Below are 27,777 nucleotides of genomic sequence, written 5' to 3'. Positions count from 1 at the left end.
AAGATGCATTTATGTAATTCATTTAACAAATATATATTGATTACCTACTTTGTGCAAGGTAATATGCTAAGTACTGGGGATAAAACAGTAAAATTAATACGTAATCCTTACCTTCACTGAGCTTAAATTCCAGCAAATAGTTTAAGATAATTTGAGTTTAAAATTCATTTCACTGCATACCTGGAAAACCCCAAAGAATCCACTGAAAAATTATAGAGAATTCAGTAAAGTGGCTGTTTACAAAATAAACAAAAATAATAGTATTCCAGTAAGAAAGTGTAATGGAACAAAAGAAAAAATAAGAGTAGCCTTAACAGTGTGCAAAATCTACATGAGAGAAACTTCAAAATAAGATTTAGAGTATTTTTTCATATCTGAGATGCTGATTTTGAGTTGAACTGTTCTTCTTTTTGTAATATAGCACACAAAGATAAACTGCTACCAGTACACCTGATACAATAATCTCTTAGGACTTAGAGATTTTTTTTTTTAATTTACTGAAAGAACTCTTGAGCTTATTTGGTATTTTATCATATATTTCTTATGCAATTATAAAAATGAAAACATAAAATATTTCAGTTAAGATATTACTAATACTTTACATTTAGAATATGATTCTTCACAATCAATTTTCTGACTTGGTGTCATCAAAATTGTTTTTTTTCCCCTTCCCACACCCAATTGTCCTTCGTATCATTAAGAATGTTAATAATGTAGTATTTGTTAAAAGAATTTTCTTTCAAATCACTGACACTTTCTTTAGTTTGGATGCTTGCACTTTCCTGATTTTACCAGAAGGTGTCATAGAAGTTTTTCTGACAATAATATGGCTCATATTTCTTCTCCAGTGGTTCTTAAATGGTTTGATGACTGAAATGACCAGGAATTACAATTACCTGTCATACCACCAGGAATAATTACTTTTATGACAGCTGCCTGGCTGACAGTGATTAAAAGATATCCTGGATTATGCAGATGTGTCCATATTTTAGAAGTGTATATATTAGAATTGGTAAAATATGACATATAATGAAAAGGCATATTTTGCAGTCAGTGGAAGGACTCTAAAATACAGTCTTATGCTCTTTAAATTTTAGTCCATAAATTTAATGTCCCCCCCCACCCCCAGAAATGCCAGTAGCCAGTTCCAAAGTTTATATGGCCCAGCAGTTTCACTTCTAAGCATTAACTCACAATGTCAAATACTATATGTACAAAGTTGTTTAATGCAGTATTTTTTTTATAATAGTAAAAGATTTAAAACAACCAGAATATCTTTTCTTACAGGACTGGGTAAATAAATTTTGGCACATTGATACAATGGAGTATTTTTCACCCATTAAAAAGAAGGCAGTGGCTTTATTACATATCAAAATGAAACAAGTCTTCAACTTGTTAAATCAAAAAAAGTGCAGAACAATGTATATAGTGTACCATCATTTGGGTAAAAATAAATAAACTGTGTATAATACAATATGTATAAATGATTCTGGAAGAATAAGTAGTAAATTTAAGAGTGGTTGCCTCCTCAGAGAGAAATAGTGCTTGAGGTGGGAGGTGTGGCAGATACTGTCGTTTCTTGCCCACAGAATCTTAATTTTTTCAACAGGGGGACTAGGTTCCAATCTAGGAGATAAAGGAAGAGTGATTTAAGCTAGCCTTCATAATCCTATTTCCATTTTCCAGATACTTAATTTTTTAGTCTTTCTTGAAGCTAGAGATGGCAGTGTGAAATTTATCATATAAGAAATGTATCATTGTCATTTACATAGTGACCATCACAAAAGATAATGAAATGAATCTTAAAATTTTCATTTGTGTATTCCACCATCAAGTGAATACAAGAAATTATGAATGCTGATTGAATGCTCAGGATTTTCTTGAAACCTCTGAATTCTATGATAAATAATTGACCACTGTGACAATAGAATATAGGTCATTAAAGTGCATTCCATTGCAATAAGTTGGCAGGAGTTCAGACAGTTCTCTGAGAATCTGTTTAACCGTGTAGATTAAATGGAAATACATTTTCTATAATGAAACTTGTCAAAATGAGAAGGGATCAACTATTGACAATCATGGGATAACTACCTAGGTGAGCATGTTTTAAGGAAGGCAAATATTTATAGGCACTTCGCAGTATTGAATGCTAATTTGCTTGTGAATTAATTCTGCTTAAGAAAACAGGAACTATTATTTGATGAGGAAAAAAAGTAGGAGTACCTAAAAACATTGTTAGTTCTATTAAAAGATGGGTTACTTCACTTTGTGTGCATAAAAAAAACCTCAGACACACTGAGGAAAGTTATCTTCATTAGAAGAACCAGCTTAGACAACTATTTCTAGAACATTGATCATTTTGGATCATAACTTTGGTGATGTCCCATTACAATTTTACCTGTGTAATATTATAATTTAGATATATTTTAAAATCTGTTCTTAAAATTAGGCTTAATTTAGCCTCATCTTCAGAGGTTTGTGAAATGATGAGTTTCATCATTATTCTAATATGCATTGTGATAAATATCAAGTAGTTAAGATAGCATTAGTCCTTGTGCTACCTAAAAATCATCTCACATGTAACCACACTTTGGGAAACTGTTTGGCCATCAGAGTATAGAAAACAACATTTGATACTAATTTTAGCTTGCTTTTTCTCAGTTAACTTGTGATTAATTTTATCTCTTACACTAGGTGGCAATCAAAATCATGTATCAGTTCAAATGTAACAATTTTAAGAACTCCTTTGAACTGATAGTGTGCTGGATCTGCTTATCACATTGGTGGAACGGGGGTCTAATTAGACTCATGGAAGATGAAGCTTGTCACTGTAGAATAGGAATACATGCCATAACCATTTGAATCATTTGAGGAACTTCTGCCAGCTATACATGTACACTTTTCTCTCTACACACCTCTTCCCCCTCAGTTTTTCGTCTGGCTTGGGGTGGAGTTAAGAATGTGGGTGGAGGGACAGAAAAGTTTAGAAATCTCCTGTGTCGGATGTGATAAATTCCATTGGCAATCACTAGTCCGAGAGATTGTTTTCCTGCTTTTCCCAGACTTTCTGGTAACCGAAGATAGAGCTGGTATTCAGGGTTGCTTCATACTGTGCTACTGCTCTGGGATTATGCCCCTTGAGAGTTGAACATTCCAGCTGGCCTGAAACCAGACTGTGAAGTGGTTAATTTCTTTTTGAGCTCCCCTTTTTCAGTTTTCTTCTACCAACATTTCCTTTTCCATTTTTCCTAGGGCCTAGGGTTTTCATGCTCCTTTTGTATCCACAGTGTTCCCCAGGGCAATAATTCACCCAGCAGTTTCCTCTTAGGCAATGCTTGGTAAAGCATACTTTTCCTCACCCCTTTTTCACTAGTACTTATCTGTCCTATTCTTGTAGGGATCTGTTGTCTCTTTGCTGTTTTAATGGGAAACAGTCTGAGGTGTCAGAGACCTAGTCTTTTACCTTTTCCATGGCTATTTCCATTTTAATGTGGAGAATCCCAGAAATATAAAAGCCTAACCTAAAAGTTAGATTTTTTTTTTTTTTTGGTAATTGACAACATTGCAAGAAGTCTGGTAAGCCAGTGGGACAGAGGTAGATAGTGAAAATAAGCAGCATTCCTGGTGCCTTCAAACACACTATGCTACGGCCCCTGGTTTCTTAGAATGTCTACTAGTCTGCACATATATAAGTTGGCCTCTTTCTGTTTCATCTGGCAATAATACTATCCCTGATTAGCAGCCTGAATTGACTCTTTTGGGTTCTGGGAGAGAGAAGGAATAACAAAGCAAAGTGAAGAGTGTATTAATTTATAAGGGTAGATCTGGGCCCAATAATAATGATTGGAAGTGGTTACTAAGGCTTGGTAGTTCCATAGTTAGGGATTATGGAGATGTATAGCAAGAGATGAAAGAGTAGTTTTCCCAGGACTGTTGGTTTCCAGAGCTGCATAAATTACATTTTTTTTTTTTTTTTTGAGGAATGTGCCATCCATGTTAATTAGATGGGACTAGGGTCTTGACTATATATCAGTGACATGGAACGGACGGCCCACTTGCTGATTACAGCACTCCTTCTGTATCCTCCCTCTCTTCCTTGTTTTTCCTCCTATTCTCTTCCCTCTCCTGTCTACTTCTCTCACCCTTCTTCCCCCCGTGTGTCACTCCCCACATTACTTTTCCACAATGGAACCCTTTTTTGCTAAATGCTTACATACATCTTTATAAGTCTATGTGCATTTGGAAATTCATCAAAATATGAAATGATTTTTATCTAATGGATGATTTTCATTTTCCTCTATAACTTATATATTATCTTCAGTATAGACAGTGTACTGCTTTTATAATGAGAACCAAGTTATTCAGAAAATATAGCATTCAGGGGCGCCTGGGTGGCTCAGTCAGTTAAGTGTCTGCCTTCAGCTCAGGTCATGATCCCGGGGTCCTGGAAATGAGCCCCACATCGGGCTCCCTGCTCAGTGAAGATTCTCCTTCTCCCTCTGCCCCTCCCCCTGCTCATGCGCACTTGTTCTCTCTCTCTAATAAATAAATACAATCTTAAAAAAGAAAAGAAAATATAGCATTCCTATAATTTAGGATAAAAGTAGTATATGCAAAATGAAAACCCATTTTCTTAAAAGCATTGTTTAAATCACCTGTGCTTCTGTGGACTGTTACAAATCATGTTTTTTCTCTACTTGGTGGAGCTTTTTTAGTAGGAGGGTATAAGGAAGTTTCTGACAACAGAAGCATAAGGAAATAAATTCCATCACATAGAGGCAAGAGTTGTTGAAATATTTTGGTATATTTCATCTTGTCCTTTTCTATGATTTTTTTAAAGAGGTCACATAGTCTATACAATTTAATATACTGCTTATTCAGTTTAAATTCATTACTTCTGCCTTTTATTCCCTAGCTATCTCCCTGCCTGCCTCCTTCTCTATCTCCGTCCCTCTCCATTTGCCTCCTCCCGTCATTCTTTCTTATATGTTTTCCTTTTGTCAGTAAACATCCACTAAGCTCCTGTAGTGTGCGAGAAAGTGCTCAAACACAGCCCCTACCTCCAGGGAAGGAGAGAGGTACACACTGAAAAAAAGGGAGTACTATGATGAGCAGTTATAAATATTTTGATTTTATTTTTTTTTTTTAACTCAGTGCTCATTTTTCATTAGGAAAAATACTGGTTTATCCCATCCTGAGCCAGCATTACCAAGAACTCTGTGGAATTATATCCCTGTGAGTAACTATGCTCTAGGGTCTGGCTTAGCCCAGCCAGGAATACAACGAGGCCATTTGTAGTACTGATGGCTAGGTGTTTTGGGGGCTTTCTGTAAGGCACTGCTCTGGGTAAGAACATTTGTTGTAGCAGTTGTTTTGACTGAGGTTGAAGTTCTTTCATTTGATTTTTGTTTTGTTTATAATATGTTGGTGGTAGATTTTCTAAAGGATTAAGCTGAATGAAGTTTACTAACATCTGGTTACAAACATTTCTAAAGGAAAAGCCTATTCAGATGCTCCCTGACATAGATGTGACAAGGGCATGAGGCCTCCTCCCTCCTTATCCCCTCGGCCCGCCAGGAAGGGGAATAGAAGTCCTTATCTCCACCTCTAAGTCCCTAGGGAGACTTTCAGTGGTCTATGGCAAGAGTTAGGAAACTTTTTTTTATAAAGGGCCTGATAGTTAATACTTTAGGCTTTTTGGTCCTATGAATTAAATTTTGCCATTGTGGGGTGATAGTAGCCATAGAATACAAGATTACGTGGACATGGCTGTGATCCAATGAAACATGCCATAGGCTGGATTTGTCGTATCCTGCCATAATCTACCAACCTGTGATCTTTAAGAATGGGTTGTAGGGACTCAGGTGTACGCAACCATAGGGACGTACTTTGTACTGCTGTGACTCCTGGGGTTACCTCTTGCCTTGTTCCTGGAAAAGTTAGAAAGTAAGGGCTACTCACCTTAATTTCACTCTGCCCCCACAACTGCTTCTAATAAAACTGTTCTCATAAAGTGTTCTGATCAAAATGGCCCTTTGGACAATAAAACAATCTCTAGCCTTTCCCTGAACTTCCTGCCCCTGATGCAAGCCTAAAGTCCTTTGGCAAGGTTATCCAAGGATTTTAACTGCCATAAACTCTAGGGATAGAGACTGAAGCCAGAATGATATATAAGGGGAAAGTACCAGGTTTCAAGGAGAAGTAAAAAGTTTTACAGTAAAAGTTGTGCTTAAAAATCACTGAAGTGTCCCCCCAAAACTGTATTGTCAGCATTTTCTCGTATGAAGAATTCTTTTTTTTCCCCAAGATTTATTTATTCATTTTTAGAGAGAGAGAGAGAGAGAGAGAGAGAGTGAGGGGGAGGGGCAGAAGGGGAAGGAAAGGGACAAGCAGACTCTGTGCTGAGCGACCATGAGATCATGACCTGAGCCGAAATCAAGAGTGGGACACTTAACCAACTGAGACACCCGGGCACCCCAAGGGTTCTTTCTAAACATTATGTTAAAAAATATGAATTTAAATGTATCATAATTTAATAATGTTTAAATATTATGCTGTTTATAATTATTTAAAATAATGCTGATTAGCAGCTTTCTACATACCATATTTTGATTTCCTTCTAGTAGAGTCTCAGAAGTATAATTATTAGATTAAAGGATATAAACACAATTAAGGCTTTTGATACATATTATAGCCAAATTGTTTTCTACAAAGATTGTTCCACATTATATTCCTACCAGCAATGTATGAAAGTTCCTATTTCACAATCCCCTTTCTAGCACTGTTTATTTTCTTTTTTCCTAAAATATCTCATATTTTGTTTATAAAACTTTCCTATATGTAAAAGTTGGTTAATAGAAGCCAGTTAGCAGGGCAGATTTCACAGTGGACTCTTGCCTTTATGGTCTATTCTGTTACTGTGGCTGAGTCGGCTGAGTAACATGCCATACAGCTAACAATGGGTTCTGATCAGGCTACTACAATATTTGCCATCTGTGTTGAAAATATAGCTTTTATCACCTGAATGACTATTTGGGTAGACCATCTGTTGCTAGTGTATTTCCAGTGGCAAAGCAGAAGTTCTCTTAGTCATCTGCCTTTCTTGAACCATGACGAAGATATCTAAGGCTTGATGTGTAGTAGCCCTTTCTTAAGTTATGGGAGAGGAGCAAGAAAGCCTTATTTTCTTTGGTGATCTGTTTAAAAAATAGATGAGTTTTCCTTTTAGTATTTTCAATTTCTAGGCAATTGAATTAACATAGCAAAGCAATGTTGATATTCATTTGAAGAATCACATGTATATATTAAAAATAAGATTTTATCTTAGTATTTATATTTACTTAATTCTTCACCTCTTTGTATTCCCTTTCCAGTTTTTAAGGAAAGGAAATTTTAGTTAAAAATGCTGACCTGGCATTTTTCTTCTTCCCCATTTTTTTGTTTTTTAATGGAGAATATTTAGGTTACAAGATACGAAGTTTTATTTCTTTTCCAGAAATTCTTTTGGTAGATTTGTGTAAGAAGGAGAGTAGCAATTGGCATGACATTGCAGGCTGAAGCCTACCCTTTATTTATAAGTAAGACAAATCTTTATTTCAAAATACTAAGTTAATGATATTCTTAATTTATTGCACTTAAGTTAATTGAGACAATTTGTGATTTATTTTTGCATTCTCATAGAGCAGTTAAAAGGAAGAGTTGTTGGAGAACTATGCTGTCTTGGGAATTTTTCCCACATTCCTAATCTTCCTTTGTTGAGGTCACTCACCATGTCCTGTTTGTGGGTCTGCTTTTTCTAGGTGGAAGATAGGATGAAGCGATGGTGGTGGTACTATTTTATATCAACCTAGAGAAAAATGGAAGAATATATGTTGGTATTTGTTTACAATTGCTTCTACCTTGATTCCTGGTGTTTATTTAATTCTTTTAGCCTCAATCCAGTGCTGATACTAAAAACAAGACAAAAATCCGCACATTTCTGTTAGTGATCGTTTTGTGGCCATAAAAGAAGAGACTGTTTATTTTCAGGACAGTAGGATTAAACCAGTTTATGGATTTTTTTTTAAGATTTTATTTATTTATTTGACAGAGAGACACAGCGAGAGAAGGAGTGGGAAGGGGAGTGGGAAAGGGAGAAGGAGAAGGAGGCTTCCTGCCAAGCAGGGAGCCCAGTGCAGGGCTCAATCCCAGGACCCTGGGATCATGACCTGAGCCGAAGGTAGACGCTTAACAACCTAGCCACCCAGCCTCCCCATAAACCAGTTTATGGATTTTTTAAAAAGGTTTTATTTATTTATTTGAGAGAGAGTGTGTGAGCAACTGTGCCAGGTGGGGAGGGGCTAAGGGAGAGGAAGAGAAAGAATCTCAAGCAGACTCTGCACCCAGCATGGAGCCCAGCTCTGAGCTCATGACCGAAAATGAGACCAAGAGTCAGACTAAGCCACCCAGGCACCCCCAGTTTACATATTTTTGTAAACCAAAATTTGGAAGCTTGAATTGCATTGAAAGAATTTTGAAATTCATTATTAGTAGAATCTATATTTAATTAAGATATACAGGCCTGAGAATTAATATTCAAGTGAAGTTCTATGTCTATATGGTGTTGATGAAGTTGTTTACTTGCAGCTAAGTAAAGCTTGGGGTTCTAAAATAAGGAATCCATAATTTTCAACCTGGGGTTTATTAACATTTATTTTTTTCATCAGACCACCCTTATCAGTTAAAAAAATAAAAATAACATTTTAAAAATAATGGGACTGAATATGTATGTGTGTGTGCATACATGTGCATATTCATTTGCAAATTATGTATATGTACTACTGAACTTACATATCATGTACCTTATAAAGCATAAAAATTATAAGATACAATGATCTTGACAAAATTAGCTTTAAATTTTATTTATGAACAGTATATTAATACTTTTATCATGTATGTTATCAATAACAATTGAATATGCTCTATTTTTTTGTTAAGATTTTATTTATTTATTTATTTGACAGAGAGAGACACAGTGACAGAGGGAACACAAGCAGGGGGAGTGGGAGAGGGAGAAGCAGGCTTCCCGCTGAGCAGAGGGCCCGATGTGGGACTCGATCCCAGGACCCTGGTACCATGACCTGAGCTGAAGGCAGACGCTCAATGACTGAGCCACCCAGGCGCCCCTATGCTCTATTATCTTAAAATATTTGGTAACACTTTGCTACACAGTAATTCAAACTGATCTGAAGTTCATTTGCATATCATCCAACAATTATGTGGAAATTTTTGTTGAAATTTGCCTGGTAGATTTTCATTCTCCCTGATGTCACTCAGTTCTTACATTGAGTGATGGCAGTGCTATTTTGTATATTCTAGTATTCTATGCTAATTTTAAAGTCCAAAATAGTGTTTTTTAATACTGTTAATTTGAAAACAACCAGTAGTTTTGTTCACCTTTTTTGGTTCTCTCTCCAAATTATCCCCCAATCTCTCCTCTCCTTCATTTCTCACATCCTCCTAGCTCTACTTTCCACTTACTTGCAGCATTTACTTCCCAACACACACACACACACACACACACACACACACACACACACACACCTGGAGAAGGGGGAGAAAAGGCCTTGAATTAGAATCTTCAGAAGGTGGCTAATCTCTGCTGGGGGAAGGAGAGAACTTAATAGAACCATCTTTACCAGGTTAACTGTGGGAGAAATCAAAACTGCTACAACCCATTAGCTTCTGTCCAAAGTGGAGGAGCTGCCCATCTGGTTTGAACCCTCCGCTGACGGGGCACTAAATATTTGAGGAAGGTCCTGAAGTTTATTAAAAGGGTTATAAGCTTTTACATTTTTTTTAAAGATTTATTTATTTGAGAGAGAGAGAACATACATGCAAGTGGTGGGAGGGCAGAGGGAGAGAATCTCAAGCAGACTCCCCGCTGAGTGCATAGCCAACATGGGACTCAGTCCTATGACCCATGAGATCATGACCGGACCTGAAACCAAGAGTCGTCGCTCCTTCAACTGAGCCACCCAGGTGCCTCAAACTTTTACAGTTTTTTATAAACTTTATAAAAATGTTATATAGGGGCACCTGGGTGGCTCAGTCAGTTAAACATCTTGCCTTCAGCTCAGGTCATGATTCCAAGTCCTGGGATCGAGCCCCACATCAGGCTCCCTGCTCAGCGGGGAGCCTGCTTCTCCCTCTCCTTCTTCCCCTCCTCCTCCTCTCTCTCTCTCGCTCGCTCTCTCTCTCAAATAAATAAATCTTTTTTAAAAAGGTTATATAAACTAATTTTTATTTGATGATTTATAATGTTTGCAAATTTCCATTTTTGAAATATTTTGAATGTTTAATTTCATTGATTTGTAAACATTTTATACTCTAAACACTTTATAGTGAAAATACTGACTGGTGCTTGTATTACATGGAATAAATACCATTTGCTTTATTATTACAATTATTATTTTGACTTTTTTATGTTTAATAACAGATTCAAAAGCCATTTACATACTTTGGAAGTTTTTAAATGTTAGAAAAAGTTTCATCCATGTATGTAAGATTGCAGATAGGAGTTTTTATTGGTGACAGACATCATTTTCAGCAATAAAATTATGTACAATGGAAACATTTCTAAACATCCATTATCAGAATATTCTCTGCTCATGTGAATTTTTAAAAAGCAGCTACTTTCTTGGGGCCCCTGGGTGACTCAGTCAGTTAAGCGTCCTACTCTTGATTTCAACTTGAGTCTTGATCTCAGTTAGTGAGTTCAAGCCCCGCCCAGCGTGGAGCCTACTTAAATATGTGGAGGCTTTTAGGTTTTTAACGCATGCTGTGTACTCATGTAGCATACTTTTGATAGCAACTTGCCATCACAGGAGGGGTTAACAAATTTGGAACAGTTGTCTTTTTATAGAAAAGTAGGTAACTTGTATTTAAGTTTGACACATCTTTATTAAGGTAGTTTGCCAAAAGATAACCAGTAAATTTCTGTATAATACAAAAGATTTTTTGGTCCCTTTTGATCTCATTACTAAATTTTGAAAGAATGTGTTAATTCAAGTTGTATTTTAAAGTCTTTTATCACATGATATATGTACAGAAGACTGTGTAGCATGTGTGTACATTTTAATTTTATTTTTTAAAAGATTTTATTTGAGAGAGTGGAAGAGCATAAGCACGGGTAGGGGCAGAGGGAGAGGGAGAAGTAGACTCACCGCTGAGCAGAGAGCCTGATGCGGAACTCGATCCCAGGACACTGGGATCATGACCTGAGCTGAAGGCAGATGCTTAGCCAACTGAGCCACCCAGGCGTCCCATATGTACAATTTTAGAAATAATTATAAAGCCAACACCTATGCAGCCAACACCAAGGTATAGAAACAGCAGCACCCAGAAGTTCCTCATATGTCCTTCACCAAACACATCCTCCTTCCTCCCTACAGGTAACCACTCTCCTGATGTTTGTGTAAGCATTTCCCTATTTTTATTTATTGTTTCTGTATCCCTAAATACTGAATTCAGTTTTACCTTTTTGTGTACTTCATGTGAATGAGATCATTCTATGTGTATTATTTTAGAATTTTTGTTCCATGTAATTTCCATCCAAGTTGTATGTAACAATATTTCTTTCCCATGCTTTCTGGTATTTTATAACTATCTGAAGTTTATGTATACATTCTACTCTAGTTAGACATTTGGGTTGTCTCCAGTGCAGAGATCTTACAATTAATGTTCTTATAAACGTTATTACATATGTGTCTTAGCATACATGTGCAAGAACTTTTCTAGGATATATGTATGTGTATATTCAACTTAACTAGATAATGCCAAACTCTTTACTACAGGAGTTAAACCAGTTTACATTCCCACTATAGTGTGTAAGAGTTTCCATTACTCTACCTCCTGCTAGTGCTTGGTATTGTCAGATTTTAAAATTTTAGCAATTCTGGTGAACATGTAATGGAATCTCATGTTTCTTGCAAGAAAATGAGATTGGCAAAATGTTATTAATGTTTACTCATTGTGGGATTATGGGTGATTACTGTATTTGTTATGCTTTTTTTTTATGGTTTCTGAAGTATTTACACTTAACTCGTTAGCTACCACTCCATTTCTTTCACTCCTTTTTACAAAGAGCTCTTTGCAAGAATTATTTATACTTCACATACCCAATTTTTCTCTTGAACCTAATTCAGACAGGCTTTTGCCCTTACTACTCCACTGAAACTGCTCACATCACAGTCACCACTGGTCATTTCATTGATCAGTTCTCATCTCATTTGACATAGCAGTAGCACTTGACATGGTGTTAATCATTCTGTCCTCCTGAAAACTGTTTAATTGGTTTGAGGATAACACACTAAATTAACACACTAAATTGATTTTTGTACAGGTTGCTTCTTCTTATTTTGTACAGTATTTAACACTTTGATTACTTCCTCCATCATTTTTCCCCCAAGTTTTATTTTAAACATTTAAACCTACAGAAAAGTTGAAAGAATTATCCCCATAATTTTTCATTAACTTTTTTCTTAATTTTAAAAGTAATACAAGTTTTGGGGCACCTGGGTGGCTCAGTTGTTAAATGTCTGCCTACAGCTCAGGTCATAATCCCAGGGTTCTGGGATTGAGCCCCACATTGGGCTCCCTGCTGAGCAGGGAGCCTGCTTTTCCCTCTCCCACTCCCACTGCTTGTGTTCCCTCTTTCACTGCCTCTGTCAAATACATAAATAAAATCTTTAAAAATATATAAATAAATAAAAGTAATACAAGTTTTGATGATTGTACAATGGTTATGTAAGATATCGTCATTGGGGAACCTGAGTGGAGTGTTTATGGGAACTCTCTGTACTATTTTTCTAACTTCTTTGTGACTCTAAATTATTTCAAAATATTGGGACACCTTGCTGGCTCAGTTGGTAGGGCATGAGACTCTTGATCTTTGGATCGTGAGTTCAAGCCCCATGTTGGGGATAGAGTTTACTTTAAAAAAATTATTTCAAAATAGACTTTTTCTTAAAGTAATACACCATATCTTACTCACCATATTCTAATGAACTTTTATGATATGCCAAGTACTATCCTAGCCCCTGAGAATATAAGAGTGACCAAATTAACAAAAATCCCTGCTCTTATGGAACTTTACATTTACTGGAAGCAACCAATAATAATAAGTATATGTTGTGTTAGATAGTATAAATGCTAAGGAGATATTGTAAAGCAGAGAAGATATATAAAATTACAAGGGTAGAGAAGATGGGTTGAAATTTTAGCTGTGCTGTCAAGAGTAGCTAAATACCTCATTCCTCAAGTGAGGAAAGAATTGCAAGAAGTAAAGAAGCAAGCCATGCAGATATTTAGGGGAAAGGCCTTCAGAAACTTTGTGTTTTACCTGAAATTAGTAACAAAGGTCCTGGAGTAGGTGCACGCTTGTAGTGTTTCAGGAATTGTGAGGAGGCTAGTGTGATTAGTATTTTAAGCAGTGAAGTCCAAGAGATGGGATGGGGGAGAGGGGGTAGCAAGAGCGGCCTGATACATGAATCAGGAGTTCAGGCTAGAGATAATAGTTTGAGTGCCATTAGCATATACATGATATTTATATTTACGTGACTAGATGAGTCCACCAAGAGATTGAGTCTAGATAGAGAAAAGAAAATGTCAGTGGATTAAACTCTGGATTACTCTGATTATTTGAGAGTTGGGGTTGGAGAAGGAATCAGCAGAGGATACCAAGACTGGGGGATTCTTCCCTGTAGGATCATATCCTTTGTTGGCATGTGAAGTCCTCCATGTCCTTGCCCAGGTTTACCTCATGTCTTACCCCTTTTCTTCCTGCTACTTAGAGTTTTCAAAAATACATCATGCTCTCTCTCCTGGTTATTTCTACATGCTTTTATATATTTTTTGGAAACACTATTTCTTTACTTTTTCCCATATCTGACGAACTCTGTATCTTTTAGGATTCACCTCAGCTGTAACTTCCTCAGTGATCTGTCAGACATTGTTTAGCTTCTCCTTCTATTTGATCACATAGTACACTGTACATACCTAGTACCACACAACTCTGTCCACTCTTTCTTGCTCCCACTGTTGCTCATAAGTACTCACTCTCTCTGTATTTTTCCCTCTGGATTGGAATTGCTTACCTATCTCCTCCAGCAGATTATGATCCTTCAGGTTTTATGTCTTATTCATTGTTAAATGTTTAGAACTATGCTTCATACTTGCTTGGCACTTAAAATACTATTTAATAAATTTGAGAACCAGTACAAATTAATTAACCATAATAGAGAAAATCTTGGGCTCAGCCTTTGATAATAATGAGTGAAATTGGAGTGTAGAGCAGGGTTTTTGTGGAAAAAGATGTTGTATAAGCATCAGAGGAAGTGATAAACACATTAGCAAGCTACAGGTCACCAGTATTTTTATTATAGCAGCAAGGAATTTCTAGGTACAATGACTTGATTAACTCCTTTTCTGTCTTTATTAAAAAGCTGCGTGTCAGACATAGTGTTTTACCAAGCAGGAAGAGACATGTGCAGTGGATTCATTATTTTGGATGTTTATTTTGCTTGAGATTTTTGAATACTTGATTCCCTTTTCATTTTTTAACAACCTACCCAAGTCCAGCACCTGTTGAAGTGCTTCAGCTTTCATAGAGATGTGAATAAAAGAACAGCTTTAAGTCATAGGTCTTCATTATTGAGTATGGACCTTAAGAGTCATGGGATTATTGCTAAACTTCAGAGAAGCATAACTGGTCAGTAGAAGGGTGGAGACAAACTTAAAAGCCAAAAATGCTTAAGGAATTTAAGGAGTGGAACCTAGAAAAGGTGTGAGGTAGAAATAACGTTCTTCTGTTTATAAGGGTATTAAATGAAAATATGGGATTTTGAATCACATTTTTAAATATTTTAAAAATTTTGCTAAATGTTAAAAGCATTTTCTTCTGTAGCATGACCATACATATTTATAAGGTAAAACAAATATAATTTCTACATGAAATATCATAATTTATTTTTACTTTGGCACAGTTGAGCTACATTTCATTTGGGAAGTAACACTGATAGGGAGCAATCATGTGAAACCATGTTCAAAAGAAAAAGCCCAAGTTTCAAAAGTATTTTACTCTTAATACTGTTTTCTGTATACTATTAATTTTAAAAGTGTTTTCAGAACCAACTGAAGTTCAGTTTAGAAAGGTAATTTATATTTTTTGCTCTCTCAGATGGAGCCGTAAGCGTATGTTTCTAATAATTTAGTTAAAATATGCTGAGTTGGATATTTTTTAAGAGAATCTGTTTTGAAAAGATTCCAAAATATTTGTTTGAACAGGCACTCAGCATCTCGATGAAAACTGTTGGAAAAGAAAAACTTTCAGAGTCATTCTGCTCTCATAGTACCCAAGCCAACTAAACTGGTACAGTTAACACTTCTGTTAGAGGCCAGGAGCCAAAAAATGTAGCACTTCCTGGACTGCTTTTCAGCAAGCCTTCAAGCCAACTTAGTGGTTGATATTAATACCGTTGGATTTTCAGAGTAAAAAGCTACAAGTAGAACATCTACATCTCTCTATTAATATACTTGTTAGTCTCTTTTAGTAATCCTTGATTAATTACAATCTCTGTTTTATGTTGGCCTTAAAGCTGTAATTCTTTCTTGAATTTTGTGGGGTATTATTCTTGCAAAAAAAGAAATGAATGCTTTGTAGATTGTGAAACCAGGTATGATTAAACTTTCTCCTGGACATAAATATTTTTACACTGCTTTTTAGTACTGCTGTCACAGTAGATACACAATTTATATAGAACACTATAATAATGCTTTGGGAGGGTTGGTAGTTATCTAAGGCTACCAAATTTATAAGTAGGGATAGTTTATTCAGCCTCTGAGGCTCTTGTTTTCTTTATATCACCTTCAGATTTATTGACATCCCTTACTTCACTTGGTAATGATATGCTTAGTAGAGGTAGACTGTCATGTTGATCTCTATAGCCACATATTTGCTCTAGTAAGTGCTCAACTTTAAGATATATGTTGGATTGAACTGGAAAGTACCCATCCTATTTAGGTGCTGTGGTGGAGAATAAATAGCAAAAGAAAGATTCCGAGATTCTGTATACTAACTAGAGAGACAGGATTAAATTTAACATCTGTACTATCATTTCTCTAATGTCTAGTAGTTGGAAAAATAGCAGAAACTAAAATTTCAGTCACTTGGTTTTTCAAGTACTTCCACAAAATTAGATTGTCTCCAGAAATGACTAACAAATGTAGTTTAAATTCAGTTTAATTAACATATAGTATATTATTAGTTTCAGAGGTAGAATTTAGTGATTCATCAGTTGTATATAACACCCAGGGCTCATTCCATCAAGTGCCTTCCCTAATGCCCATCACCCACTTAACCCGCCCCCCACCCCCTCCCTTCCAGCAACGCTCAGTTTGTTTCCCATAATTAAGAGTCTCTCTGGTTTGTCTCCGTCTCTGTTCTTGTCTTATTTTTCCTTCCCTTTCCCTCTGCTCATCTGTTTTAAATTCCACATACGAGTGAAATCATATGTCTTTCTCTGACTTAGTTCACTTAATATAATACCCTCTAGTTCCATCCACTTCATTGCAAATGGCAAGATTTCATTCTTTTTGATGACTGAGTAATATTGCATTGTAGATATATACCACATCTTCTTTATTCATTTATCTTTCAATGGATGTCTGGGCTCTTTCCATAGTTTGGCTATTGTGGACATTGCTACTATAAACATTGGGGTACATGTGCCCCTTCAAATCACTATGTTTGTATCCTTTGGATAAGTACCTAATAGTGCAATTACTGGGTCATAGGGTAGTTCTATTTTTAACTTTTTGAGGAACCTCCATGCTATCTTCTAGAGGGGCTGCACCACTTTGCATTCCCACCAACAGTGTAAGAGAGTTCCTCTTTCTCCGCATCCTCACCAACATCTGTTGTTTCCTGAGTTAATTTTAGCCATTCTGACTGGTATGCATGCAGTGTTATCTCATTATGGTTTTGATTTGTATTTCGCTGAGGCCGGGTGATGTTGAGCATTTTTTCATGTGTCTGTTGGCCATTTGTATGTGTTCTTTTGGAGAAACGTCTGTTCATGTCTTTTGCCCATTTCTTGATTGAATTTTTTGGTTTTTGGGTGTTAAGTTTAATAAGTTCTTTATAGATTTTGGATACTAGCCCTTTATCTGGTAAGACATTTGCAGATATTTTCTCCTATTCCATAGGTTCCCTCTAGTTTTGTTGACTGTTTCTTTGCTGTGCAAAAGCTTTTTATCTTGATGAAGTCCCAATAGTTCATTTTTGTCTTTGTTTCCCTTGCCTTTGGAGACATGGCTAGCAAGAAGTTGCTGTGGCTGAGGTCAAAGAGGTTGCTGCCTGTGTTCTCTAGGATTTTGATGGATTCCTGTCTCACATTTAGGTCGTTCATCGATTTTGAGTTTATCTTTGTGTATGGTATAAGAAAGTGGTCCAGTTTCATTTCTCTACATGTGACTATCCAATTTTTCCCATACCATTTGTTGAAGAGACTGTCTGTTTTCCATTGGATATTCTTTTCTGCTTTGTCGGAAATTAGTTGACCATAGAATTGAGGGTCCATTTCTGGGTCCTCTGTTCTGTTCCATTGATCTATGTGTCTGTTTTTATGCCAGTACCATACTATCTTGATGATTACAGCTTATGACTAACATACATTTTAAGCTTCTTTCAGAACTGTAAGTGTAGAAGACTTTGTTTTGTTTGTTTGTTTGTTTGTTTTTTATTTGACAGAGTCACAGTGAGAGAGGGAACACAAGCAGGGGGAGTGGGAGAAGGAGAAGCAGGCTTCCCACTGAGCACGTAGCCCGATGCGGGGCTCGATCCCAGGACCCCAGGATCATGACCTGAGCCAAAGGCAGACGCTTAACAACTGAGCCACCCAGGCACCCCATTGTGTAGAAGAGTTATATGGAACCAGAGAAATCTGAGGGTTTTTTTCCTTCATTATTTGGATCTATGTGTATTTTGAAAATAGCATATTATATGCAATTTGGGGCATAGCATATGCAGTTTGGGGCACAATATCATTTGTGACTTTGAGAGATTTGAGAATCAGTGGAGAAAGGCAGTCCTTTTCATGGTTTTTCTGTTTTGGATCATATTACTGGAAGTTTAGAAGCAAATGGAGGGAGTTTTGGTAATGAACTGGGAGGGTTAGTAACTGAAAATGATGATTGAAAACCAGATCTGCAGTTGATTGGGATATAATTATGGGAAAGAAGCATACACATAAATATTAGCATAATAGGATTTGTTACTGAAGTCCAAATACAGTAGAATGAGGCAAAATATCGCTAGTGTCTTGATGTTCCATTTGATAGGACTTCAGACAAGTTTCACAAGGGGTATGGTTGAGATTACTAATCTTTAGTACATGAACCAAGCAGTAGATATTTTATTTGTCATAGGAAGTAATTTAGGCCCATAAAGAAGGAGTGGAGACTCTTTTAGTAGAAGAGAGTAGTTCCTCTTTAGTAGAGGAACATTTATGACAATAATTTCTTTGATTTAGTGCCAGAAGCTTTTTGAGAGGATATTCAAAGCTGTGTGGGTTTAAATTTCATTGTTGAAAACTGACAGCTGCTATACTTCTTTTTAATAACTGACTGAAACTCTTTCTGTTATATCTCCTATTGCTAAATTCCTAAAGATTAAAAAAGTGTATTTATAATAGTATTATGAGACAAAAGCTTTAGTCTTTGGATTGGATAATACTTCTTTTGTGATATTTTCTTTTCCCACCAAAAGTGAGAACTGAATGCCTTGCCTTGGTACATCCCATTTCTAATGGAGGACAAGAAGTTATTTTCTTCAATGGCTGACTTCCAGAATTTCTGGCTGAATGTTCTTTGTCAAGTGTATATTCCCTTCTCTAGGCCTTTCTATATAGAGCCCACAAACATCATCAATGTGAATGATGTCATTCAGAGGGTTAGCGACCATGCCTCTGCCATGAACAAGAGGATTCATTACTACAGCCGGCTCACCGCTCCTGCAGACAAGGCACTGGTAAGGGGCAAACATTGCTAATTGTCTAAGGTTAAGTTGAAATGAACAGTGAACAGCATAAGCAAGGGAAACTCCCAGTGGGTGAACTTTTTATTCCAAGGATGGCATCATGGAAAATCAAGATAGTAATTAGTACACATCTTACATCTCAGGCTAGCTCAGCCTTATCTAACATGACATAGAGATTTGAAATAATATCTCTATGTTGACAGTAGCCTAAAAGATTTGTTGGATTGAATTCTGCTAGTCCCCAATCCTAAGAGCTCTGAGGAGTATAAATTAGTGAAGTACTTTAGTAGGTCATTGATAAAGAACATAAATAATAACAGATCTGATTAATCTGTTCAGTTATTAAGTTTGAAGCTACAAGGGAAAAAAGTTTTTAGACGTTTTCTACAGGAGTGGGAAATTGAAATACATACAAACACATATAATATTGCTATTTAGTAATGTCCTTTTATAGATCAAAAACAAGGGTCCAAGAGCAGATTCTAAACATTTTAGGCTTTGTGGGCCATATACCATTGCATAGTCTTCTTCACTTTTGGTTGTGTATTTTTTTAAGATTTCATTTATTTGAGAGAGAGAGAGAGAGCACCAGAGAGAGAGAGCAAGCACGAGTGAGGGGCAGAGGGAGAGGGAGAAGCAGGCTCCCCGCCAAGCAAGGAGCCCGATTCGGGGCTGGATCCCAGGACCCTAGGATCATGACCTGAACTGAAGGCAGACGCTTAACTGAGTGAGCCACCCAGGCACCCCCACTACTGTTTTATGATTGTTACAAACATAAAAACCATTCTTAGCAAAGAGGCTGTAAAATAATAGGTCGAAGGCCAGATTTGACCATGGGCCATAGTTGTTGACTTTTGACCTTCTAAAATCTGTATTATTATTTTAGGATCAAAAATATAGGAAGTAATTTGGTTGCTTTGTAAGAATCATCACATATGAGAGATGCAGAAACTTGAAAGCTTAAGGAAAAATGGAAACATTCTGGGAGGAAAAATGATATTTTTATTGATAATAATAAAAAAAGGAGAAGGGAACCAATACTCTTTAGATGTTTACTGAGGGAGAGACAAGGAGTGGGGTATCATTTGAACATAGATATCTCACTTAAAGTCTTGTGAAGTATTAAGATCTCCTTTTGTATAACCAGAGTAATGACTTCCAAAATATTCTGGTCATTTTTTTTCCCCAATCTTTTCATTATTTCCTCCCCTAGGCCTTTATATCAGTACTTGTAGTAAAGTCTTAGTTCCATAACAATTATCTAAGCCCTCTGTGGAGTAGAAGTAATCCAATGTTTCTGGGTCTAATTCAGACCTTCTAGAGGCTCTACTTGTGGAAGCAAACTTCAGAGATACCAGCTGGGCCAGTCTAGTCCTGAATGGACATTGTTTGCCTGGAAATTAAGTCAACATTGTACACCAAGTTGAATACCTTTTGTTAACAGACAGTGAGAAGACTCTAGTAAAAGTATATAAACAGTGATCTAGAATTAACAGTAAGACATGACCATTTTTTTTTTATTTGACAGAGAGATAGAGATCACAAGTAGGCAGAGAGGCAGGCAGAGAGAGAGGGGGAAGCAGGCTCCCCGCCAAGCAGAGAGCCCAATGTGGGACTCGATCCCAGGACCCTGAGATCATGACCTGAGCCAAAGGCAGACGCTTAACCAACTGAGCCACCCAGGCACCCCAAGACATGACCATTTTTAATGAATGTATGTATACATCCAGGCTCATTTCTTGAGAATTACAAATTTATTTTTCTTAAAACACCTTAAAAGGTGTTTAAGGGAAGAACAGTGTGAAACCACATGTCTCAGGATTTTACGGAGTTGTGCCTTTTTATTTCTGAAAATTTCCTCATTTATCTTAATATTTTTATTATAAAATGGGGAAGGGAAGAAAATTATTTGACTGCCAACATCTCCTAGATCCTTGTTAACAAAAATGTGGCCTGCACAGGCCAACAATATTGGCATCACTGAAAACTTACTAAAAATGCAGAGTCTCAGTCCTTACTCGAGACCTACTGAATCATAATCTGTATTTAACAACATCCCTGTGTCAGTCACGGGAAAATTTAAGTTTGAAAAGCACTGCCCTACGCCTGGGTGCTGGATGGCTCATCAGGCTCTCCGTTTAGCAGGGAGTCTGCTTCTCCCTCTCCCTCTACAACCCCTCACACCCATTCATGCTCGCTCTCTTGCTTTCTCTATTTCAAATAAATATATAAAATCTTTAAAAAAAAGAAAGAGGGAAGGAAAGAAAGAACGAAAGAAAAAAAGAAAAGAAAAGAAAGAAAAACACTGCCCTATATTATTGCCAAAGTATGGAATCCAATTCTCCATTTTGTCTGTAACTCTCTAGAATTTGCAACTTCTTACCCTCTAGCTTCTAATCCTGCCTCCTGTAACTTTCAATTTTCACTTTTTCTGAACTTTGCTAGCCATCATGGTTTATCTCTGCCTGATGCAGACATGGTCCTTTCGCTTTTTTCTTTTTACTCCCTTGAAGAAGATAATATAAGTCAGACCCAGGAGGATTAAGGATAAAAGAGAAGGCAGCAGACCCATTTCTATATATGCCTTTTTATCTCTCAGAAATAGTTGTTTCCAAAGCCACACAAGGCATAGCATTCAAAACATTTTTTACCCACAAGCTACCACCAATTATAAGCATAAAGAAGGACTCAACACTTTCTTATTGTACCAGTCCATATCCTGTCTACCTACTGAGGTTCAATGTTCCATCACTTCCTATTTATATAGATAATCTTCCCTAACTATTCTAGTCCCTGTTAATTTTTTGTCATTCCTGCAGTACAGTATCTCACAATTTTTTTCTCTCTTCTAGCCTTATCTAATTTCTTCATACGTCTTCCAGATGGAATTTAAGCTTCTTAAAGTTGTGGACTGTATTTTTTTTTTCTTGAACACTAAACCTAGCACCAAGTTGTAGATTTACATAGTAGGTGCTAAATATAAAAGATAGTTGAAGGACGCCTGTGTGGTTCAGTCCCTTAAGACTCCAACTTTTCATCTCAGCTCAAGTCTTAATCTCAGGGTCATGAATTCAAGCTCTGCAGTGGGCTGCATGCTGAGCGTGGAGCCTACTTAGAAAAAAAGAGGCTCAGTCAGTTAAATGTCCTACTTGGTTTTGGCTTAGGTCATGAACTCAGGGGTCGTGAGATGGAGCCTCATGGGGGGCTCTGTGCTCAGCACGGAGTCTCCTTGAAATTCTCTCCTTCTCCCTCTGCCTCTCCCCCCCACTCGCATGGGAAAGAAAGAAAGAAAAAGAAAGAAGAAAATCTTTAAAAAAGAGAAAAGATCGTTGATTTATACCAGTGAGCTCCTATGTTTTTAACTACTATACTACTATATATGGGACTACTACGTATTCCAAAGGACTGTTCTCAGGGAGATGGGCAGAATTCTATCTGGAGACTAATTTTTTTCCCCTCTCTAGGGAGGTAGAATTCAGAAGATATGTATAGGAGGTAAGGTGAGAGCTATGTGTATAAGAAAATGTATCTGTTCAGTCATTTTGTGTGTCTTCAGCCTCTCTTGGTTCCTATCCTTTTGCTTATATATTCCATCCTTACCAATCCTTGCTTTGCCTTTCCTTAGGCTATGTTAGCTCACTTTTTACTTCTGCTTTTTAAATGCTTTTGAGTATATATCTCCTTTCTTTACCTTGTATTGATGTGTCATTTCTTTATAGTTTGAGTTCCCTACCTCTTTGCTAAAACCACCCTCACAGAGGAGTTCAGTGGCCACTTGATTCTTGAAATTCCCCTCACGTAAGACCCAGATTTCCTCCATCTAGAATTCTTTAATCTCACTCTTTGCTGACTCTTCTTTCTTTCTCATGAAAATGAAGAGAAAAATATTTTGATAGTTGCATATTTTAGGAATTCATTGTCATTTCACATGAACATTTTATTGCTCTTATTCTTTAAACTCTTGGTCCTTTAGATTTTCTACTACATTTGGAAAGGGTTTTTTATATTCATTAATCAGGGATATGTGCTGTTTGTTTGTTCATGATATTTAGAATTGTGTCTAGAGTCAGGTACTCTGATATCTAGAAAATATCCTACTTTACACATTTACTGGTTGTAACATTTCTCTTATAACATTTCTTCTTTTACTAGATTGCCCCAGATCATGTAGTTCCAGCTCCAGAAGAGTGCTATGTATATAGTCCATTGGGTTCCGCTTATAAACTGCAAAGTTACACTGAAGGATATGGCAAAAACACCAGTTTAGTAACCATGTGAGTAAAACTTCTTTTTGGAGCATAACTTAAACTATATGTAAATGAAAATTCATGGTTATTTTAATTTTTGTCTTAATTAAAATGTTTAAAGAGTCAAGCTCCATATTTTTACTGCTACTATTCTGTGTTTTCAGTTTTATGATTTGGAATACCATGATGGGAACATCTATATTAAGTATTCCTTGGGGCATAAAACAGGTAATATAATTTTTCAGCTTTTTCACACTTTTTGCCTCAATTTTTTTCTCTTTATATTGTAAGTTTTACAATAGAGGTTTTAATAAATCTACACAACATTTATTAAAGAAAATAGATAATTATATTTAATTTTATATCATCAGGTTTTTATCATAATTGTTTAGGGTACAGTAACAATATGGTTGCATATGAATTTATTCTAACATGATGATATATGTTGTTTTATGTTTGTATTTTTAAACAGGCTGGATTTACTACTGGAATGTGTGTCATCATGCTGATGGGCATTTTAACACTTTATTGCTGCTACAGAGTAGTGAAATCACGAGCTATGATATGTAAGAGTTTGCCATGGTGAAAATAGAGTAGCAGTTTGGGTATTAATAAGTATATCCTGTTGAAGTATATCACCAATGTGTACATTCCACATGTGTGTTAACTATTTTGTGCCTAAAGATTTAATTCTCTAATTCATAGCATTCAGCTGAACTGATAAATCCATGAATTAGTGACTACCTTTGAAATTCAGAGAGGTTTGTAGTTCTTTGCAGAATGCATTTACTTTGATGCTAATTTCCTTATAAGAAAAAGTATTAAGGTCATATTTTTAAAATAAAGTCTTTTTCAGAACTAAATTGAAAATTCTGTGATTCTGGGGTGCCTGGGTGGGTTGGTCAGTTAAGTGTCGGATCTTGATTTCAGCTCAGGTCATGATATCAGGGTCCTGGGATCCAGCCCTACATCAGGCTCCTTGCTCAGCAGGGAGTCAGCTGGAGGATTGTCTCTCTCCCTCTCCCTCTCCCTCTCCCTGTACCCCTCCCCCTGCACTCACTCTCTCTCAAATGAATAAATCTTTAAAAAAAAAAAGAAAAGAAAATTCTATGATTCTTGTCAGTTAATGGTGTGACTTTTGATCTATCCTTTACCAAGAGATCTAAATGTCCTAAAAGTAGAAAATATAACAGAAAAATATGAAAATATGAATGTGTGAATTCACAAAGCTTAGTAATACATTGCCTCTACTCATCTCTACAAATTCTGCATCAGGGAAATACCTTTTTAGATTGTTTTAAAGTAATTTAGGACCTAAATAGACCTACATTATTTCAATGAATCTTAGCAATTTTGAATCAAGAGACCAGGCTTTGTCTTCAATTTTTTTTTTTTTTTGGTCTCTATTAAGCAATGGTATATTTTCTCTTAATTGTATTATTTATTCTTATCTCTTTCCCATTTATCCTCAAGTCCCTTGGTGCTCTTATAGATCTGCTAAGTTCTTTGTATGATGTAGGCATTAGCCCTTTATCCATTATTTCTTGTCAATTTTCTTTTCCATTCAACATTTGAATGGCTTTTGTATTATATAAGTTTGTTTATATCTACCTATCTTTTCCACTGTAATTTCTGTTTCTTCATTTGATAGAAAAGAATAACCCTTCAAAGTCTATTTTTATATTGTTGTCTAACTTTTCTGTTATTTAATTTTTGAATTTTTAGCTCAGTTGTCTGAAATTGGCATGTGGTATAAAGTATGACTCAGGAAAGTTTCCTCCATAGGTTATTTAAGTATGCCAAATATTATTGGATAATATCATCTGACTCTTACTCATGATTTGCTTAGCCTTGATTTATTGTTTGTTGTTATTAATTACAAAATACTATACTATAATCTGTTTCTTTTATTATCTGTACTGTTTTGTTGACCTACATTTCTTTTTATGTGTTTATAATGTTTTAATTTCTGTTATGTCATTCTCTGGTCTAATATCTGGTGGTGGAATATTCTTAATATTCTTAATAACACAATTATGATTATGATTATGGGATTATATGAGTAACATCTAATTTTATTCTTTCTCTTATTTTTATCTAGCATCAGTGGATACCACTACCTGGGAATATCCAGATGTCTGCAGATACTACTTTGGGTCCTTTGGACAGTGGTCGAGTCTCCTTTTCTCCTTGGTATCTCTCATTGGAGCAATGATAGTTTATTGGGTGCTTATGTCTAATTTTCTTTTTAATACTGGAAGGTTTATTTTTAGTAAGTATCCATATCATATGCTTTAACAGTAGTTACTTTTAGATACAGTAACTCTGCGGTGTTTTAGTTTCAGCCTTAAATTCTGGACTTGAGATAAATAAAGCAAAAAGTCATTTGTAATTCTAGAAAATATAGTTGCTTCAGTTTGTTTTAATATCATAGATATACTTTTATCCATTTATGAACTCTGTGTATTTGTGCTTTATATGTAAAAAGAATAAGGGATTTTTTTTTTTTTCCTCTTAGGCACAGATTTTTCCCCCGATTGGGGTCATTATCTTATCCATTGAAAAAACATGATCTATGCTTATACCCACTCCCCGCCTCAGTTAACTATTATTATATATACAGTTCTCTTTTTTAGATAGAATATACATTCATAGAAACACATAAATCTTAGCCATGCGATTTTGATGAATATATCCATGTAACAAAACCATTCCATCTTCCTAGAAAGTAGTGGTATACTTTTTAATTATAAAAATTCAAATTATTTGTTGATATTATAAAATAACCTAATAAGTTTTGGAGCCTTTGTCTTGAATCTAGCAGATGTGTTGAACTCTTATTGATTCTAATTTTTAGATTCACTTTGGATTTTATGTTTAGATAGTTATATTTCCATGAGTAATGAAAACTTCCTGTCCAGTTATTACTTTTAAGTGATTCATATATATATACATACATTTATATTTGTATACAGATACCCTTATATTTATATATATATATATATACATATATACACACAAACACAATTTATACATGTTTATATGTAGACATGTTTATCTTTTTTAAAGTATAAAGTTATGTAGATGCAGTGCTGGTAGACATCCTTATATTGTTCCTGTGGAAATCTTTCCCCATTAAATGTTAAGTTTGTTGTGGGATATTGATTATACCCTTTAGCAATTTAAAGATGTTCCTGCCTATTATTTTCTGAAGAATTTTATTAATGTGTACTGTATTTTATCAGACACTTAATACTCTACATCCCTTGAGATGATCATAAATCTTTTCTCTTTTATTTTATTATTATTATTTTTTTTAGAAAGAGAAAGTGTGAGCAGGGTGGGGTGGGGCAGAGGGACAGGGAGAGAAAGAACGCTAAGCAGGCTCCATGCCCAGCACAGAGCCCCACACGGGGCTCAGTCTCACTACCCTGAGATCATGACCTGAGCTGAAACCAGGAGTCAGATGCTTGACTGACTGAGCCACCCAGGCAACCCAATCTTTCTCCTTTAAACTGTTAATATGGTAAATTATATGAATATACTTTTACTTAAATCATTCTTATATTCTGAGATAAACTTAGTTTAGCAGTCATGATGTCTGTTTTTTAATATCTTACTGGATTCAGTTTACTCTCGAGAGGAGTGGGGTTACTATTTTATTTAGAACCTTTGTGTCTTTTCAAAAGAGATATTAGCCTATAGTCTGTTTTGTTTTGTTTTGTTTTTCTCATGCTGTCCTTTTTGAGCCTTGGTATATTAGGGCTGCTGTAACAAATTACCATAAACTGTTTGGCTTAAAACAAGAGAAATTTATTCTCTCACAGTCCTGGTGACTAGAAGTCCAAAATTGAAGTGTCACTAGGGAAGAAAACTCTTTCCTTGCCTCCTCCTAGCTTCTGATGATTGATTGTTGGCAATCCTTGGCATTCCTTGGCTTGTGGCTGCATCACCCAATTTCTGCCTGTCTTCACATGGCCATCTCCGCTCAGTGTGTCTTAGTGCACATCTTTCTTTCCTTATTAAAGATATAAGTCATTGAATTTAGGGCCTGCCCTAACCTGTATGACCTCATCTTAATTTGATTATTTCCATAAAGACCCTATTTCCAAATAAGGTCACATTCTAAGGTTCCTGTGGACATGGATTTGGGGGGAGAATATTCACCCTACCATACTTGGTGTCAAGGTTTTACTAGCCTTATTTGAGTCTTTGGCATCAGGAAATAGATAAAGATTGATCACCTCCAATCTTATCACTAATAACCCTTGAAGGTACTACAAAAACCTAGAACACTACTCTACTGCTTTTATCTTGAGAAGCATACAGTGGAGGTGAATAATTCACATACTTAACTTACTTTATGACCTGAAAATCTAATCTAGCATTTTTTGTCATCTCATTTAACTTTCACATTAAACCCTTTTTTTAAGGGTTACCAAGGTTATAAAAGAT

General features: G+C 35.9%; 1 protein-coding gene across 9 annotated transcripts in view; it reads left to right on the top strand.

Annotated features, from left to right (window-relative positions):
• Nucleotides 1-27,777, top strand: part of SLC38A9 (solute carrier family 38 member 9) — an 85,390-nt gene that overhangs the window by 14,311 nt on the left and 43,302 nt on the right. For 3 of the 9 annotated variants that reach the window (XR_003522279.2, XM_027606715.2, XM_027606716.2), the window contains 5 exons: nucleotides 18,934-19,066; nucleotides 23,228-23,349; nucleotides 23,487-23,550; nucleotides 23,795-23,888; nucleotides 25,424-25,594. Coding sequence is in view for 8 of the 9 variants with exons in the window: in XM_027606715.2 (XP_027462516.1) it covers nucleotides 18,934-19,066; nucleotides 23,228-23,349; nucleotides 23,487-23,550; nucleotides 23,795-23,888; nucleotides 25,424-25,594 (584 nt within the window). In the remaining variant the exon portion in view is untranslated. Of the gene's footprint in view, nucleotides 1-1,859; nucleotides 2,096-5,173; nucleotides 5,236-7,850; nucleotides 7,871-15,324; nucleotides 15,410-18,805; nucleotides 19,067-23,227; nucleotides 23,350-23,486; nucleotides 23,551-23,794; nucleotides 23,889-25,423; nucleotides 25,595-27,777 lie in introns of those variants that run through there. The other 6 variants (XM_027606720.1, XM_027606722.1, XM_027606717.1 and 3 more) reach the window with 6 other exon arrangements.

The sequence above is a fragment of the Zalophus californianus genome, chromosome 5 (genome assembly GCF_009762305.2).
Source record: "Zalophus californianus isolate mZalCal1 chromosome 5, mZalCal1.pri.v2, whole genome shotgun sequence".
Classification (NCBI taxonomy): domain Eukaryota; kingdom Metazoa; phylum Chordata; class Mammalia; order Carnivora; family Otariidae; genus Zalophus; species Zalophus californianus.
This window is presented reverse-complemented; position numbering and strand designations above follow the sequence as displayed.